We start from the raw sequence: 20,615 nt of genomic DNA on the forward strand, positions 1-20,615 counted from the left end.
ATTTAGTTTATTCTATTATAAAAATATTAGAAAAAGATAGATATTAGATTTTGAAGGTTGAAAATGCAAGAAATTAATATGTACAGCTAATAGGTTCGTTCTACACTACACAATGATTCGAAGCCTTTATATGATCTAACCAACATGTAATGTCAAAATTACTGTACAACTTAGAATTATATATAAACACGAAATTTATATGCTATCACCTTATCAGTATGAATGTATATATTCGACGGTTAGTTGCCAAAATAGCATCCCTTTTACTATATTTCTTAGTTATCGACATCAGCGAAGCATATTCTGTACTGAATTTCAATCCTGTAATCAGAATATGGAAGCATCATCCTAAGTTATGTCTCTTAAAGAAATGGATTGCTATGAATTTAATGAAAATATATTTATGCTTCAGATATATGTATATTGATGTAATATGATAATGAATTGAATACGTAGTTGAAGTAAACTTGACGAATTGGGGTGCTCAAATAATATAACCTATTCATGATGTGTAGTTTGTAGATTGCTGATTATTATTGGCAGTAAGATGCATAATTTTCGTAAATGGAAGAATGAATATAATATTCTCTCGGTATTCCGTCAAACAGCTATGTTAACAGGAATTCTACCCGATAATGTTCATAACCATATTCTACTGGTAAGGTTTCGTTAGCAACAAAGAAATATTTTGGAGTTAGTTAATAATAACAAATACCATAAAACTTCGTCATTACGTATGCAATGAATAAATTTATGAGATTTTTTTTTAAATAACATCATATGTATGTATCTATTTGATCTACATTATTGCAGTGATAACTGGTTACAATCCGAATGACATATGTACCGTGTCCTGCGAAAACGAACTAAGCGCCACTTTCATACTTTTGAGAAACTTACGTTTAAAGGTTGATGTCCAGCATTAGTGTAGCCGTAATCAAAAGTGAAATTATGTTTCTTTTTTTTGGAAAGATGTTGATTTTACTCTTTTTTCGATTGTGCAAAACGTTCTAATGCTTATCAGGAACCAATCGTCGCATTTACGTGGATTTTCAAAATTTGGCGCTTAGTTCACTTTTGCATAACACGGTACATATATGGAATTTCAATTCTTTAAATTAATATTTTAATTTGTCAATATCGTTTGTCATACATAGAAAATACAAAGTCACATGTCCCGTGCAATGTGATCTTTATTCCGTTGTAGTTGCTCATACTTCCTCAACACTTACCTGATTCTCCTGATCGGATGTTACACAGTCAGATTCGTTGATTTGTCCACGTTAATATCTACGTGGTGGCGACCCAGGAGTGTGGGAACTCATGTTATTCGGAGAGCATTTGAAGATTGTTTTATAATTCAAAATTGTCATGATACGAAGCTGTGATAACAAAGCGCATATCAATATCCGGGCCAAATTTCAGAGCCCTGGGTTCTATAACATTCACGAGAACTTTTCGGATTTTCTTCCTATCCCCTCAAAGTAAAAGTAATCTACTGGAGTGAAAATTGAAAAAAAAAAAGGTTTTGTCAAAAACTGCTTTAAGAATTTTGTTTAGACATGAATGTTTAGAATGTTAAGAAATGAATTTTTCATTAACAATCTTATAACATAAATTTTGTCATTTTTGTACGAAAATTGAGAAGGAGTTATTTAATTAAAGGTGTTTTCAAAATAATTGTTACTCAAACGATCCAGCAATTTTGTTTCTATTTCGGAAATAAATATTTGAAAAAAAACTTCCCGTTTAACGTCTCCGCGATGCCCTTTATGCTAAGGGAGACGGATGATTAAGGCAAGAGAATGACGGTAGAAGAATTAAAATGAAATCTTTGAGTTTTACGTCCCAAAGTTATGATGGATAGGCTAAAAGAGATGATGATGATGAAAAATGAATGAAATAGTGGAATGGATAAAATGGGAGAACCCCGAGGAGACCCACGCACACGGTGTTTGTCCATCACAAAATTCACTTGGCGGGAGCAGGGTTTGAATCTGGGAATTCATACACCAGAGGTGAAGGCTCTACCACTCAGCCACCACGGCCCCAGAATGATGGAATTAGAATGTGGGATAAAACAGAAATACCTCGAGAAAACCCACGGACAGAATGTTGTTCACCACGAATTTACTTTGCCTGGGATCGAACCAGAGATCTCATGCATCAGAGGTAAGCGCTATAACACTGAGGCACCATGTGTCCCTAAATAAATATTTGAATAACAACCCTGTGCATAAATCATTTCACATTAAAAAGTCTACAAAGGATATATTTCCCTCTTATCTCTTAGGGGTAATAGTATAATGTAATATTGAAAAACGTTAATTCCTACTGATATCGGAGTCTTCCACCCTCCAGCAAAATATCAAATGGTGGTGCTGAGTCATTCTGAAGCTATTGCAAAAGTATTTGTAAGGAAGTCCCATAACTAGGGGATGGACACAGGGGCTCAGCCCTCCTGGGACTACCTTCGTTCAGTTTCCTTCAGTTGTTCATGAAAAACGAAATGAAATCTTTAAGTATTACGTCCCAAGGTTATGCCGGCTAGGGTAAAGGTGATGATGAGAACTGAATGACAAGTTGGAATGAAAAAAGAGGGAGAGAACTGGAGAACCCTGAGAAAACCCACGCACACAGTGTTTGTCTATCACAAAGCTCACTTGGCGTGAGCTGGGATCGAACCAAAGACCCCATGCACCAGAGGTGAAAGTTCTGCCGCTGAGTCACCCTGGCCCCTCAGTTGTTTATTGATATATATGTATGAATGTAGTGTTAACTCAAGTTAGCCCTAGGGATGCGCACGACACGAGTCGAGACAGGATTTTCCTGACAAAATTCGAGTCGAGACACGGCTCTTCCAATAGAGAAATATACATTTTTCGAGTCGAGACATCACTTTTACGGCACATTTTCGAGTCGAGACAGCCACAAATCTTGTCTCGTGCGCATCCCTAGTTAGCCTCTTCAAACATTATCTTCCAAATGTCGTTTTGTTCTGGCTACAGTCTGATGTAACGTATGTATACGTGCACACATATTTTTGGTGACACTATATGTTCAGTCACAATTCTAAAATGGCCCAGTATGGATTTCTAGTAGATAAAATAGTTAAATTGGGTAGAAAAATATGTGTACTCGTGGCTTCGTAGAAACTTTCAGAATAGTCGCGAACTGCGTGGAATTTTAGTTTGCATAAACAATTAACTCAAGTTACTCGGTTCTTTCCATTAATCTTACTATTATTGAAATGAAAAAATATACATATGTCAATTTAATATTTCTTAGAATAACTCAGTCCACGAAACTCTGGTTCGAATCCCGGTGGGAACTCATGTTATTCGGATAGCATGTTAAGCTGTAGAGTAGACCCATGTCTCATATGGCCTCAGTGTCAAACAAGACACTTAAGATCCAAACCAATAACCAACTTTAAAATAATTTACGTACCGCTCATCTAGACCAAATGGATTATAGTTCAAAATAGAATATTCAAACGTTCCGCTAGATGGCAGGTAGTGATAAACTTTCTTAAAACACTTCTTGAAGCTAAAACCATCTAATAACCTCCTCCCTACATTTCAATCTATACATACTTTATTTCTTGTTTCTTTTTGTGCAAAAACAAAAAAACAAAAGAAACTAATCATTTAAAGTAGCAAGGACAATATATATGATTGACTAACTTCATTAACATGAATAGGAAAAAAATATATATAATAATGATATGTTAACAAAATCACGATGACTTCTTACTAATTTTTACTGGTAATTTAGCTATGTAATTTTAACTGGTATGTCGCTATGCAAAAAAGCCGTCTTTTTTGAATCGATGGTTTTTTTTTCACATAAAAAGCCGGCTTTTGGGGGAAAAAAACGAGAATTTTGGAAATTTTGGCTTTTTTCAGTTTCATGATTTTTCTATCTAAATAGCTTTCTTATAGTTTATTCTATAAATAGATAAGAATTCCATGACCTGAATGCCATATTTAGCTCTGTAATTCACCATCAAGATGGATGGAGCACATGTTTTACGAATTAAAGCTAACATGAAGAATGTAGTATTTGAGGGCAATTTTAGATTCTATTTAACTTTTGAGTTATCGACATGTTTTTCTTCTCTAGATCATTTTAGTTTGTCATCCGTGTTTCATTTCTAAGAGCTTTTAGTACTCTAGCTTCTAGCGCAAATGTTAAACTTGCCCGTTTTTCTATTTATCCGTCAAAGCGTACGTTTTTCAATATATCCGTCAAGCCGTACTTCCACATTTCTGTTATACTGTAGCTGTGAAGTGATTTAGCAATATAGCATTTAGCAATAATTTTCCGGACACAACCTTGAATACCAATTTATACAAATAATCAGTAGCGGATTTAGAAAAGTACTTTAGGATCGTTTTTTCTGATTGTTTCGTTTCCTAAAAAGTCCTAATTTTATTTGGGAAGTGCTTGAAGTTTATGAGTACAGGCATAACTAATATTTCGTTTCGTTTATATGTTTATCAATAATCTTCAGGATACAACTTGAAAAATCATTTTATACTGAGAATCAGTGGCGGATTTAGAAAAGTATTTTGGGAAGGGTTTCTTACTAATGTTTAGTTTTTTTAAACATTCGTAATTTTTATTTGACGGGAGCTTAAAGTTTATGAGTAAAGGCATAACTAATAGATATTTCGTTTGTTGCAGACATTCCGTAACTTTGGGGAACGGGCTTCAATCCGAAAGACCGCCCCCCTAACCTTCGCAAAACCGTCACTGCTGGTAATTAGTAATAATAACGATTTAAAAACAATAAGAAAGGAAGTCGGCCAACTCACAGTACACGCACTATTTCTACATTCACAGATGGAATGAAGAAAAGCTTTGTCAGAATGGTCGAATGCTGGTTGAATCCCGGACTTCCCGATAGAAGCGCAAAAGCTAATCACTCAGTCATGTTTGTTGTGCAGTTGTATTTAGCTTAACTTAAATATATTCCGTAGTCTTTTTTTTTTGGGGGGGGGGTTCCGTAATGATATGTTGAATCCCTCTTGTTAAAAATTCAGAAAACTTGAGGATTGGGTAAACTGTGATGGTGGTTCTATAAAACTTAACTGTAGAATTTCAAGAATATACAGAACCAAAAGCTCTAGATGTGCAGCCTTTAAGTGTATCATATAAATCTAAGTATTTCTCTTATGTTTTATTTTAATTTTATTTTGTTTCAAAAAGAGGGTATGGAATATTTTGAAGTAAAAATACTACATACTATTTTGCTAGTTATTTGTGTATTCTTTAAAAAGAAGTGTTTACTTTTAGGGTTGGCTGGTTTACACCAACTTTTTTTTAATAACTGGTTTAAACCCCCCAAAAAAAAAATAAATAAAAAGAATAAAAATGCAAATCGTGTGAACTTCATGGTGACGTTTCCAGTTATCAAACCACCTGCAATAGTTGTATTTCCCTTTCACCTTTTAATCAAAGTGTCCCATGTTCAATTCTCGGTCGAACCACAACCCTTCTTTCATGCGTAAACCAAGTAACGGTTCGGATGTCAGTTTAAGCGAAAGTCTTCTCCTTGATAACCTCGGTATTTCGTAAGGATGTTAAGCCTAAACATGCGAAACGAAACCAAATTGTATATATCTGCATGCCTAAATGCCTGTTGTTTTATAAAGCCAAAATTCCTTAAATATATTGATAAAAATTGGCAAAATTTATCGATTGTCTACGTAGCTTCCAATATTAGCTTGGATATGACTTTCAATGATATCTACGTACTAAATTTGTAATTTAATACCTTAGTTTTAGCGTACTGATTATAATACGTTGACCTTTAAATTTTACATGCAAAGCAGATTTTCCCGTTAGTGTCTTACATTTCATGTAATGACGGGATTTTCCCGATGGCTAGGCCGGGAGATTCTCAATTTAAGAAAATTTACTGACCGGACTTCTTCAAGCTTATGGGAGTTCTTCCGACATAACCCTGCTGTTGCATAATAACACCAAGGCGAAACAAACTTATTTCTGTGAATATGTAATATAAATACATAAAGGAAAAAATCTAAATAAAAAAAAGCCTGGATTAAACCAAAAAAGCCTGGTTTAAACATCCCCCCCAAAACGGGTTTTTGGCATTTTCAAAAACAACTATGGTTCTTGCCAACTCTGCTTACTTTTGTACATAGGAGGTTAAACAATTCTTATTATATACATTGGTTAATCCTGTGAAATTCATAATGTAAATATGTTGAAGAAAAATTGTTTGAAATATCTTTTCGAAATTCACAGTTTATTTTCCAGGTTTTATATTATTATCAGCATCAACCACTAATTAAATGACTTTTTATGTTATAGAGAAGCGAAACAAATTCTGATTTATCAATTTAAAGCAGAATTTTGAAAAAAAAAAAAAAAGCCCAAAATTTCCCAAGCAAAAAAGCGAAGCAGAAAAAACCGTTTTTTTTTCAAAAAAGCCGGTTTTATTTTTCGAGCCCTTGCATCTCTACTCTTAAGTATCTTTGGAATGTACAGATACAATTGGGTGTTTTACACGTGTTTCCACCATTTTCTCATAAACGATTGTAAAGATTTTGTTTGTTTGATATATCAATATACAGTAATAATTCATTTAAAATAAATAAAAGAATAGTTTTATCATGAAGAAAAAGCCTAACTGGGTAAAGTTTCATAGATTGGATAGTAAAGAAATGTGTAATGTACAATATTAGACGAGTGATTCTAAACTTAATTCTTGTAGAATACATTTATTATCCAAATTCCATTCTGCCACACTCTTAAGTCTATTGCCTATATTTAAATGTCGTATGAATTCTCGTTAACCAACTCTGATTATTTTGCGTCAGTCATTTTCTTTAAATGTGTACATCACATGAATTATCTTTCTTCTATCTGCTTCATTACGTCACACACCCTTAAACATTGCACAGATGACAGCATTAGCTCTCACCGATTTCATATCGGCTCACTGAAGGCGAAACAATGACGGAAATATTTCTTTCACCAATCATTTATGAAACGTTCTCATAAACTCAAACTCAAAATCTTAAGTAAATTCCATTTTATTAGTTTTATTTCTGTTTTTTAAGTGTGACTTTTATCTTTCTATACCCTTGGACTGCATCATTATTGTTTAACTGTTGTTGTGTCGATGTTTTAACAGGATGACTGCCATGAGCATCATATGTTGTGCTCACTTCATTTCTCTGTGGGACCATAAGCACCATAGACCATGCTTTTGTATGATATCACAAATTACTAACTTATCCAGGTTCTTGAGCATCATATATGATGTTCATTGTCACAAATTACTGTAAGAGGCCATGAGCATCACATATCGAGCTCGGCTCCCATTGGTACATTTTCGGGAGAAACAAATTATCACCACAAAAATGTAATAACTAACAATAATCAAGCCAAAGGTAAGAGAAATTGTATTGGTCTCGTGGGACCAGTACCCTCATATCACCTTGGCAGTAACGAACAAAATTTTGGAAATTATATTTTAGCATTCATTGTTTTCGGTAAATTTTAGCACCTGTAGCTTATCAAAACTGAGTTTTAAGAAACAAAGCATACGCACACCTATTTAATTATCTAATACTGAATCTGTTATTTAAAACAAAATTATTTCACTTAGTACTTCTTTTCAGGTGATCTTCGCTGCTTTCTTGTTTTGTGCCTATGCCATTTCCCCTGCAAGATTTCCAGCTGGTGTCTCTCCTCAACAGTGCCCTAACTATCCTTACTGTGCCATTGGTCAACCAGCAGTCCAGGCTTTCGGAAACACAGCAGGTGCTTTAGGAAGTTTGGGACTCGGAGGAGGCTATGGTAACTACGCTGGACAACTTGCCGCTGGTTATGGTGCATCTGTTGGTTCACCTGCACGCGTTCCAGCTGGTGTCTCTATTCAACAATGTCCCAATTATCCTTACTGCGGAATTTCACAGCCAGCAGTTCAAGCGTTTGGAAACCATGCCTCTATAGGAGGATTTAGTGGTAGTTACGGAGGATATTAACATACAATATACTAATGTATTTATAGTATTACAACTAGAATGAACATTAATTTGTATATAAATTAAAAACTATTAATTAATATTTCGTGTTTTCCATTTGACTCCTCCTCCTCCTATTTTCGGCTGTAACGTACCTTGTGCAAAGTCCGAGACACATAAAACACAGTTTATGAGTTCAACCAGTGATTTATGACTTCTACGTAATAATAATATGAATAATTTGTTCGTTTAAATTAAACATTAAAATAACTTTTAGTTATTCAATTTTAATATAATTCTTTGGAAAAGTCAACAGAAACATAGTGCAACCAAAAGCCAACAAGAGTTCAAAGTAGAATCAAGCCAAACGCTGTTCAAAACACGAAAGCCCTTATTCAGAGTCGTTTTGACTTATGATTAGCGTCATACTAAATAGTTCTACTAACATATATTTCCTGCAGTAGTCAGGCCTTTAGTATGATGTTAAGCATACGTCAAAACGATTCAGCATAAGGTTTTTAGAAGTTTAAGCAGAAGCAGTTATACTTCAAGGGCAGTATGCAGAGTCGTTATGACAAGTGATTAGTGCCATACTAAAGAGTTCGACTAACATATGTTTCCTGCAGTGGCCAGGCCTTTAGTATGACGCTAATCATACGTCAAAACGACTCTGCATAAGGCGGCCAAAGTTCAAATGTTTCAGTCTTTGCTTGAAACTAACTATATTAATAGCCTTTTTCCATTTCTATGAAAAATTAGACATTTGAGCTTACCATAATCTTTACTAATTGGGTCGTTCAAATACATCATCATATTGGCTAGATCTGCTTCCGTCGATAACAACCAGTCTAATTCCACATAGGGTACAGCGGGGTAATTTGAATAATTTCGTACATTTTCTCATATATCTCAGAAACTGTAATTGGTATTCAAATATAAAATTGTGAACAAAAACTTTGAACCTTACTATTACTTAACAATTTTTCTTAAGATAGTATCTGAGATACATCATTGTGAAATTTGGGTATTCAATTTCCCCGCTTAAATTTCGAAAAACGTAAATGCGAGGGGCAATTTGAATAACGAGTGGGGTAACATGAATAACCAACAAAATAAGCAAGTCTTAGAAATAAAAAATCAAATGAAATGAAATCTATAAGTTTTACGTCCCACGGTTATGCCTGCTATACTAAAGGAAACGGTGATGATGAGAGATGAGTGAAAATGGCGGAATGAAGAAAGTGGGAGGAAACGGGAGAACCCCGAGAAAACCCATGAACACGGTGTTTGTCCACCACAAAGTCCACACTCTTATAGAAATAATGTATAAACTATTTAATAGTTAGATTGCAAATTCTACGGTAGTTGAAATATGCTAATTTTGAATGGAAAGAAGTACATAAATTGTAAATATGCGTTACCTGTAGCTATCTTTTTGAATGTTGGCCTACACTAAAAAAATTGTTAGGAACATTGTCTAAGGCAAAGAGCCGTAATAATTAATTCATATTCCATCTTTCGTATTTAACAACGACAACTGTTCTCGATCTTCTGACCGACCAGACTTCGTGAAACCATGTCTTACAACGCTGGCAACGAATCCAGTCTCCCTTTCTAGCAGAACTTTCTGAATAGTAATTAAGAAGGCAAAAACAACAATTTCATGTTTGACTTTCATTGCCTGCAGCCATCTTTAGACTTAGACCTACATCTTCGTCACTGGAAGGGGTAGAGGATATCAGTTTATTTCGAGCTTTCATTTGTTTTTTTTTTTTTTTTTTCTTGGCAGGTTCTGTATTAGCACTCTTCTTTCTTGTAGGTCCTTGGATTTTGTTGTACCCGATGCTTGCGTCTTTCCTCGGAGTTGTTTTTCTCATTACCCGAATATTTTGAGAAGTTGAGTGGCATGATTTTCCTGTGACACGACGTCTCTTCTACACACAAACTTTTTCTGGGCTGGGAAGCACTTATTGTATGGGTTCATCTATAAGCTTCGTTGGGACAAAGTTTTGAGAGCCATGACCGGAAAAAGAAGGCGCGCTGTTAAGATCTTCTTCCCGGAAAGACTGCTCCTCAAAATTTGTAACAAGGCCATACGTTTTCAAAGGGGGCGAATCGAAATTCTTCAATATCTTGTGGACTGAAGGGGCATGTAGTCTACCGGTACATGAAAACCCATTAACTGCCAGTCCAACAGAAGCTGTCCGCTTCCAGGCTTCAGTAAACAAAATGCAGAACTGAGATTTACTAATCACTGAGCTCGAGTTTTGGTAAATCCAGATAGTTGCCTCTTGGTGGTAATTGGCTTTAAGGGCCTTAAAAACAGAGCGATCGAGTGGTTGTAATACGTGTGTTGTGTGTGGAGGTAGGTGTCATGACTTTGGCAGAACTCTAAGGACAAAAGTTATGAGTGAGATTTTGGGTTTTAAAGTCCGGATTTTGACATACGCCTTTTAATATTACTACAGAAGGTATAAAAGACCCTCTGGCATCGCAGCATGCTATCACCGTTACATTTTCCCCGCGCTCAACAGATGTTAAACTTATCACCTCTTTTCTATCCTTTTCTGCAAGAATTTTAGGGGTCTGTTATTTAGAAGGAGTCTACTTTCGTCCATATTATGAATACGGTTAGGATAGTTTATGGAAATCATACTCGTTCATTCATTTTCCCATTAAGTCAAAATAAGAATTCGCAGTTTCCTTGTTAATACCAGAAGCTCTGGCTTTTGACAAATAAATATAAAATAGTAGGCCTATAGTTCTAATTTCACTGGTATTCAAATTGCCCCGCAGTCGACAAATATGCCATTCACAACGTGGTATGAAAACTGCTCACTAGTTGACGCCAGCGTACAGTATATCAATGCCCCATATGCTACTGATACGATTATGATCCAGATTGGTTTCATTTTATCATATTAGTAATAAGGAAAGCTTAAGGAAACAACGTTGAAAATTATAACGACCTAAAAGTAGACATATTCATACTTATCTTGCAGCTCGCTTTCATAACCGCAGCAATAGTTTGTATTTCTGAGAGTGATTTCTGCAAACCACCATCTACAAATCCACCACAGGTTCACTAACATGGCGAGCCGCATTTCCACTCCAGCTAGCAAAATGCTTAACATTATCCAAATTCCCCGCCTATTCGAATTAACCCGCTGTACCCTAAGAGGACATTGCATAACTCTCACTACTATATTTACTGATTTATATTTACAAGTAATCAAATATTTGCACAATACAAACAGCTTAAACGATAAATTCTGAACTTTTGTAACACTGTTCCCAGCAAACCATTTTGACGTAATCAAATAATAAATAATTCGCAAAGATAGCACCGTTTGATATAATCAAGAAGGTTCGTTTTTTCTGCTTGCTTATACTATAGACATTTACCTTTTCGGTCAGGTGTTTTATTGCACGTAATATGCATAGTTACCCAAAAGCCCACTATAAATTTTGGGCGCTAGTAGTAATTATGTCAAGAAGCACTGGAAACTCACTTGCTTATATTATACTAATTGTCTTTTTCTGGGCCCCGCGTAGCGTAGTCGCTAACGCTCTCGTCTTCGGTGCGAGCGATCCCGGGTTCGATTCCAAGTGCTGGTACTCGGTCGAAAAATTGTGAAACGCTTTTTCAGGCCAACCACCCCGAACGAGGTTTTCCTGGGTTTTCCCCATTCACACCAGGCAAATGCCAGGGTGGTACCTAACTTACAAGTCCCAGACCGCTTCCTTCTTTCTCCAATCCTTTCTTCCTTCCCTTTCCACGGATAGTGTGCTCGCCGAGGGACGGGGGGCTAAATTACCATAGATGCCGAAAGCCCAGAAATCTCAATCCTAAATCCCTAATTACCTTCTTTGCTCTTAAGTAAATTGAAATATCTTCAGTTAGTTGATAAATGTTTAATTTAGAATTTAGGACTTAGATTTCTGGGCTTTCGGCATCTATGGTCATGTTAGAACGTCACGTATGAGAGATGGCATCCCTCGGCGATCACACTATCCGAGGAAGGGAAGGAATGAAGAATGAAGTGGCCTGGGACCTGTATGTTAGGTAGCATCCCGGCATTTGCCTGGTGTGAATGAGGAAAACCTCACTCAGGATAGCTGTTCTGGAAAAGCTTTTTAGAATGTTACGACCGAGTGTTCCCACTGGGAATCGAACCCGGGACCGCTCGCACCAAAAGGCGACACATATTAGGGACTAATACGATTGCCTACGAGAGAAAAGTTTAGGTTACCTCGTCTCGAAAGTAATGCCTCGTCTCAGAAAGTTTATCTTTCTACTGGAAAAGTAGTGTCTCAGCACAATAATTCTTTGTCGTCTTGTCTCGTTTGCAACTCCAGAGCCCACTTATTGCTAACGAATTCAGATTTATTTTAAGCACTTAGATTGCTGTTAATTATTTATTTCTGTAACCATAAGCGTGTGAGGGAAGGATAATTAATATTTTCATTTGACATTATTTTTCAAATAGCTTTTTAATACATAAAAAAATGAAATGAAATCTTTGAGTTTTACGTCCCACGGTTGTGCCGGTTAGGCTAAAGGAGACAGTGATTATGAGAAATGAATGAAATGGTGGAATGAAGAAAGTAGGAGAACCTCGAGAAAACCCACGATGTTTGTCCACCGCAAGGTTCACTTGGTGGGAGCTGGGATCGAACCCAGAACCCCATGCACTAGAGTTGTACACTCTACCACTGAGGCACCACTCTAATCCATGAAGAACATAGCAAACTGAACGTAAGAGAATATGAACGTAGCAAACTGTATAAAGTGCTAAATTCAATGCAAAATTCCTTTTACATCCGGGTGCAATTGGTCGTTTCAGAGCAAATTTAAAAAGAAAGTAATTATTCAATTGGATGTGGAAGTAGGATTTACTTGTTTTAACGTGGTTTAAACCATGAAGTATGAATTTTCTACCTTCCGCTTAAGTCGCTTATAATTATCGAGGCCCTCTCCACTGGTCTATTAGTAGCTAGTGCATCTTTCGTGCATTTGGTCCCAGGTTCGATACCAGGTGAGAAGGCTTTCAGAATATTACGATAATTCGTATTCCAACTTAAACTGTAATCCCATGTCTCATACAGCCTCAGCGCTGGAAAGATACTCTAAACTCCAACAAGTCAATAGTGTTGAGACAAGTTTCATGAAAAGAAAGTACTGAAAAGGCAGGTTTATTTTTAAAACATGAGATAAATTATCTGTGTCATCTAAATGTGTTTGTATAAAGATAACATTTATAGAGATTTTCTTTGGATGCTTATTGAAATATTTCAACGACGGATTTACAAAATCTTCGTGATCATACATACACTATAAAAGCTCAGGATTACTATTAGTCAGTATACGGGTCTGTTATTTATAGCTTCACTGAATTTGCTGTGGAGTAAAGGTTTGTGCGATATTGGCATTTTTTCTACGTAAAGCTGGTTAACATTTTCGACCCTGGGCTAATCTGACCTCGCTTATTCCAGTATCCTGGAAGGGGGGGTTGGCTTTTTTTAAAATAGCTTTTTGCAAAATAATAACAGACGCACTAAGAACATTGTAAACAAATGTTTGGATTTTAGATTTTATTTCGAATATATAATTTGGTGATGTAAGAAGGGGTAGTCTGCTACAATGATCTTTGAAATACGTTCTTTTTGAACAATCGAAAAATAATACTCCCGCCGCATGTGAAGTGCGAACAATGACAATGGTGTGCACTAAGGAGCGGGAAATCTGCGAGAACTGATTGCTGAGTTTCCTTATTGTGAAGCGACGATTCTGGATGATGCGTTCCCGAACATGGTCCACTAGATCGTCTCTGATGACGGTGTGCCTCTTATTGCGCTCTTTATCATGCACATCTTGGCATCCTGCTGCAAATTATCTACACCGGAAACGTACCATCTGCTTAGTCGTGACATTGACACACCTGACGAGGGATTGCAATCGGCGCTATGTCCTCTGCACTCAAAAGCTTTATCACTGCTCGCACTCCACACGCGGCGGGAGCTGGAATAGGTACGTCCATATTCAAGCACTACCACGATGCTACTGAGAGCACTACACAAGTTCCGCTGGCGCATGCGCAATGCCTGGACCCTACTCTCTCACGTGCACGCAGCCGCTTCGCGCCGCCTGTACATTTCCCTAGCCAGTGAACTCGTGAGAAAATTACTTTCTGGATGCACCTCGTACAAATATTTTTATATTGGTCTTCTCAGGTACTCACCTGCCAGTAGCGGATTTAGGGGGACTAACGGGCTGAAGCCCCCCCAAAATCATGTTTCAAAAATTCAAAATAAGCAATGAAAGTACAAATGACTGACAATGTAAACTTACGTACATATATTCCATTCAATAATTATTATTTTTCCAAATATATTTCATTATTTTAACACGCAGTAAGATCCATTATATTTTCAAGGGCGACTTTAGACAAGGCTAAGGGGTCCTATGCAGAGTTGTTCTGACGCATGATTAGTACCATACTAAAGAGTTCGATTAACATATGTTTCCTGCAGTAGTCAGACTTTTAGTATCACGCTAATCATACTTTAAAACGATTCTGCATAAGGCTCTACGGTGTCTACTTGCTACGTAACTGAGTACAGCCAGCCTCCGTAAAGAAGGAGGAAAACTATTACGCTTACCGTCCGTAGCACGCAGAGTCGCAGAGTTACATTCCCGCCACTCGAAAGAATTATATGTTTTTGTTTGAGCTTTCTGTTCTTTAAGATGTCAAAGCGTAAACAAATTGACTTAAAATCATTTTTAATCAAGACTGAAAAAAGAAAAAAAGCAAGCGGGGAAGAAGAACGTTTAGGGTTTCTTCCAGTGCTTCTTGTGAAACTATTCCAACTGGACTCACAGCTGCAGTGCAAGGTAAGATAAGCAGCTCTGACTTAAAACACTGTTCTGCAATGGACGACAGTGGGAGTTTTGTAGGGCAATGTGTAATTACAAATGAAGAAAAATACCACATTTTCACAAAAACATGGACACCAAATTCAAACTATCAATTTCCACTTGTCCTTGAGTCCGGTCAGAATCGTAAATTCAATATAAAGTGGTTAACCGATTTCCCTTGGTTGTCATATAGTAGAAAGAATGAAGGTGCATACTGTAAGGTGTGTGTATTGTTTGGACCGGACGAAGCAGGAGAAAAACAAAAAACTCCTCTCGGGAATTTAGTAAAAACGCCATTGAAAAAATATAAGCATGCGCTGGAAGTGTTTCGGGAACATGCAGGCAATGCTTATCACAAAAGTGCTATTGAAAAAAGTGTCAATTTTGTAAGAACTTTTGAAAACCCTGAACTTTCAATTGATGTATTCTCAATGCTGAAGCCAAAAAAAGAATTACTGAAAACTGAAAGCGACTGATTCCCATTGTCAAAACCATAATGTTCTGTGGTCAGGGGAATATTCCTCTTCGTGGTCATCGTGATGACGGAATAATTGTACTTGACAAAGATACCAAAACAAATGAAGGTAAATTCAGGTCACTGCTAAGATTTCGTGTTGATGCGGGTGACATAGAACTTGAAAAGCACTTGAAAACAGCGCCAAAAAATGCCACATTTATTAGTAAGACTATCCAAAATGAATTAATCCAGTGTTGTGGTAATATCATTGCAAAAAAATCGCAAATGAAATACAAAAGTCGAAACTGTATTCTGTGATTGCCGATGAGACAACAGATGCCAGCTCAGCTGAACAATTGTCTGTGTGCATTCGTAATCTTGACACTGACTTATGTAAAGTGAAAGAAATGTTCTTAGGTTTTGTTCAAGTTAATGATATCACAGGTGAAGGTCTTGCAAAAAGTATTTTGAATAAATTTTCAGAACTAGGTTTAGATCTGTGTCACTTACGAGGGCAGTCATATGATGGTGGAACCAACATGGCAGGAAAAGTAAAAGGGGTACAGAATAGGATCCGGGAACTTAATCCGTTGGCAATATATATGCATTGTGCTTCTCACCAGTTAAATTTATCTTTAACACACGCTTGTTCTGAACCAAGTATTAGAAATATGATTGGTACAGTGACAGAAGTAGTAAACTTTGTGCGGGACTCAGCCCAACGAATAGAAACGATGGCAAATTTAATCACCAGTCAACATCCTGAAGAAAAGAGGCACAAACTTAAAACTTCGTGTGAAACTCGTTTTGTTGAACGCCATGATAACATTATATTTTTTCTTCATGTGTTTGATTCTATTGTTGCATTTTTAAATTGTGTAGATGAAAAAGTGCCATCGATAAAATCCGCTGGACTCCTGTCGTCTACTATAAGATTTGATTTTATTGTTGCACTTAACATTGTAGGCACAGTGCTTGGTCTTACTCTCTCACTTTCTCGCCAACTTCAGAATCCCTCTGTGGCAGGGTTGCCACATTCGAGATTCGCGATGATGCCAAACACGGGTCTGAATTATGCTAGATTTTTGTAAATTATGCCAGATTTTCAAATTACCTATCCTAACTAATTGTAAAGACCCGCCACTACCTATCTGCATTATTTTAATAAATTGTGTTTCAACTGTATTCATGTTCAAAGCTAATATGACGCTGTCAGGAATGATAATGGAATAAATTGGTAAATGGTACATTATAGGAGAGGAATGTCGAATTTACGTTTTATGAATGGATAACATTTTAAGAAATATATACACAATACGCCGCTTCCGACACAGGCCTGAAGCATTTATTTTAGTGTATTACTAGCTGTCCCCTGAGGCTCATATCCCTCCCCTCTCAAGTTGTAAATTGAAAGAGACAGAAACATCCCGGATAACCAAATATTCAGGTTTCAGTTGACAGTAATAAAACTGTGGGCAAGTAAATATGTTTTATAGAGTCACGTTTTGTTATTTTTGAACATATCTCTGAATTCAACAATAAATTACAACTGCGGAAATACTGACTGGTCTCATTGTTCCAACTATCGCTTCAACTAAGAAGAATAATTTCCGATGGTCCTTGAACCATCTAAATTTTCGTTCTTTTTCTGTTCATCAGAGGTAAGAATGAAATTATGCTAGATTTGGCCAAGATGCTAAAGTCAAGATGCTAGATGCTAAATGCATGTGAATTATGCTAGATCTAGCACCAAGATGCTAGATATGGCTTCACTGCTCTGTGGAGCTTCACCAGTGTTACACAATGATAGATAATATTTTGCATCTGCTTAAGGAGTACCGTAATGGCAATGAACATTATGATGCTATTTTTAAAAAAACAGAGGAAATAGCAAAGCAAAATGGTGTTGTAATAGCATGTCCTCGTACAGTTAAAAGACAGGTACACAAATCTAGTGTAGACGCATCAAATCCTCAAGAGTTCTACAGAAGGAATGTTTACCTTCCATTTTTGGACCACCTTATAAATGAATTGTCTTCGAGATTCTCTTCAGTTCAATCTGATATTCTCCCCATTTTTAAACTGTTACCAACCTTTGTGAAAGAAGTTAAATAAAATGATGTGGTTGAATCTGCTCGCAAATACCTGGAAGATTTTGATGGTTGTGAAGTTGCACTAAAAAGTGAAGTGGCTCTTTGGCGTGAGCATTGGAAAAATAAAAGCAATCCACCTAACAGTGCAATAGAAGCATACAATGACCCACTTGCAGTGTTCTACCCCAATATAAAGAAACTTCTTCACTTGCTATGTGTTCTACCTGTTACAACATGTTCTGCCGAAAGGAGTTTCTCCACTTTGGAATTGGTTAAGTCATATCTGCGGACAACAATGAGTGAAGATAGACTAAATGGACTTGCTCTAATGAACATTCATAGAGAAAATGTTTCCATTAGTGTTGAAGAAGTTATAGATCATTTTTCTCAATTGCATCCTCGACGAATGCAATTGTTATTCCAGTAAACCAGGTAAGATCAAATTAAACAGTATTGCATTAGGCGTAAATGGTGTTACTTCTTCATTCTATTTTGTATATTTGTTACAATGAGGTTGTACACCACGTTTGTAGTTCGTTATAATTATGGTTCCTTAATGTAGCGTGTTTAGCACCATGTATAATTTAGGAAGGTTTTTCTTCAATCGAACTAACTCATGTTGAAATATGCTTATCCAAGCCCCTCCCAAAAATATTTCCTGGATCCGCCACTGTCACCTGCTTTCTAAAGTTCAAAATCAGGATCCAAATCTGAATCATCGATTTCACCTTCCAAGCCGGAACTGTACTCTTCTAAATCTTTTTACTTGCCTCAAACAACACAACTTTTATAAAATGAAATACTTTTCGAAACAAAATATCTCACTATTTTATCGAACGTGCTGCAGTCAAACACAGAAAGTTGATCACAACAATCAACCTGCAAAAGTTAGTTTACTCTTCGCTAGATCTCAGGTTAAAAATTAGTATTTCTTCAAGGACTGAGTCTCAGTATTTAACACGGCCCACAACCGATCGCAACCCATGTTACATAGCGGCTATTACGTAAAAAACGAGTTAGACCCGGGGTTAGGGTCGAAAGTGTTAAGATTGCAATTTGTTCATACCGTTTTAGTACGGAAACTAACACCTCCGTCACTATTGGCTCCATGTATTGACGCCATATGAACAACGTATATATATTCAAATAAAAAATTGAATGACCAAATCGTATGTGGAGAATCAAATGGTGATACTTTCATATCCAGTGGCGTAGCGGAAATATCTCCACGGGGTGTCAACTTCAAAATTTCAAATAGAAAGTGCTATCAATTTCAATTCTTTTGGAAGTACTATTGAAAAAGAAAAACTTTTATAGGAAACAATTTTTGCTAAAGTCTGCGATTTGGCAACTACGAGTGTTATTTGTTGTTGAATTGCTACTATGAAGACCACACGTCCCAGGCATTTTTCTCGGCTCATAGTGCATATAAACACATCAAACAAGAAATTGAATGACCAAATCAAATGTGGAAAATGAAATGGTGATACTTCCATATCCATTGGCGTAGAGGAAATATTTCCACGGGGTGTCAACTTCAAACTTTCAAATAGAAAGTGGTATCAATTGCAATTTCTTTGGGAGTGTTATTGAAAAAGAAACAACTTTTATAGGAAACAATTTTCGTTAAAGTCTACGGTTTGACATCTACGAGTGTTTGTTGTTGAATTGCTACTATCAAGACCAGCCGTCCCAGGCATTTTCTCGGCTCGTAGTGCACGCAGATATTTCAAATAAAAAATTGAATGACCAAATCGTATGTGGAGAATCAAATGGTGATACTTTCATATCCAGTGGCGTAGCGGAAATATTTCCACGGGGTGTCAACTTCAAAAAATTTCAAAGAGAATGTGGTATCAATTTCAATTTCTTTGGAAGTATTATTGAAAAAGAAACAACTTTTACAAGAAAGGAAACATTTTTCGTTAAATTCTACGATTTTGCATCTATGTTTTATTTATTGTTTTATGTTTTATGCATCTATGTTTTACTGGAACTACAGAACAAAAGCCTCACGTGGGGTGCACTGAAAGTCGTGAGCAATATTTTTTCACAACCGTGATCTTTATTTGTAAGTGAAACCAAAGATATCGTCTCAATCTATAAACCCTTCCTTTCCTTTTCTACATAGCCCCCGTTCTTTTGCGCACATTTTCCCCATCGTTCTCCAAGTTTGAAAGTACCCTTGCGATAGAATTCCATTCCAGCTGCCCATAGACACTGACGATGCCCATGCTTGACGAATATCCTTCAATGTGTTTATCGATAGCCTCGCACCTGTTCTTTCACAAAACCGAAAAGATAGTAGTCGGGGGATGCCATGCCGGGGCTGTAGGGAGGATGTGGAAGAGTTTTCCAGCCAAATCTCCTGATCTGTTCCATAGTGGCACGTAAAATATGCGAACGCGCATTATCCTATTTAAGGATGATCTTTCCAGGGCGCTTATCACGCAAGGCACGACGGAGCTTCAAAAGTGTCTGGATGTAGCGGCCAGAATTTATGGTTTGTCCAGGCTCAAGAAAGTGAACCAGATTGCAACCCTGTGCATCCCAGAAGACGCTCCCTATAACTTTTCATATCGATTGCACTCTCTTGGCTTTCCTCGGTGGTGAAATCAAAGATGCCATTCCATACTATGTCGTTTTTTTTCAGGTTCATAATAATGGAACCAGCTTTTATCTCCAGTCACAATACCCGTCAAAAGGTTATCACCTTCATATCAAAATCTCTGAAGAAGGGTTTGGGCAATGGTTAATTCCTGACGTTTGTGGTCCTCAGTTAATAATCGTGGGACCCAAAGGACAAAAGCTTCCAACAACCTAGCCTGTGAATCATTTCTTGCACCGCACTATGTTCAACACGAAGTTTTGCAGCGATATCATTCACAGTGGTAAGTTTTACCCCTATCTCCCCTAATCAGCTCATCAACCTTTACCTTATTGCGTTTCGTTTAGGCACTTCGAGAGTGCGCGCTGCGTGGCTGATGTTCGACAATCGTGTTTCCATCCTTAAAATGTTTCACCCATCTCCTAACACTGCTGACACACATCTGCATAGGCACGCTGCAGTCTGCGGTGAATTTCAGAAGCAGATTGGTTCTCTTTAACAAGGAATTTAAACACAGCACGGTGTTGAAACGAAA

At 36.9% G+C, this 20,615-nt stretch overlaps 2 protein-coding genes across 3 annotated transcripts in view; both read left to right on the forward strand.

The window, feature by feature from the left end:
• Positions 1-8,024, forward strand: part of LOC145669057 (uncharacterized) — a 39,790-nt gene extending 31,766 nt beyond the window's left edge. Inside the window, exon 2 of the mRNA XM_081737417.1 lies at positions 7,659-8,024. Coding sequence (XP_081593543.1) covers positions 7,659-8,024 — 366 coding nt within the window. The remainder of the gene's footprint in view (positions 1-7,658) is intronic.
• LOC145669186 (uncharacterized) overlaps positions 1-20,615 on the forward strand; it is a 446,794-nt gene that overhangs the window by 109,285 nt on the left and 316,894 nt on the right. The gene's annotated exons all lie outside the window — the stretch shown is intronic.

The sequence above is a fragment of the Thermobia domestica genome, chromosome 13, assembly GCF_964235325.1.
Source record: "Thermobia domestica chromosome 13, izTheDome1.hap1.1, whole genome shotgun sequence".
Lineage (NCBI taxonomy): Eukaryota > Metazoa > Arthropoda > Insecta > Zygentoma > Lepismatidae > Thermobia > Thermobia domestica.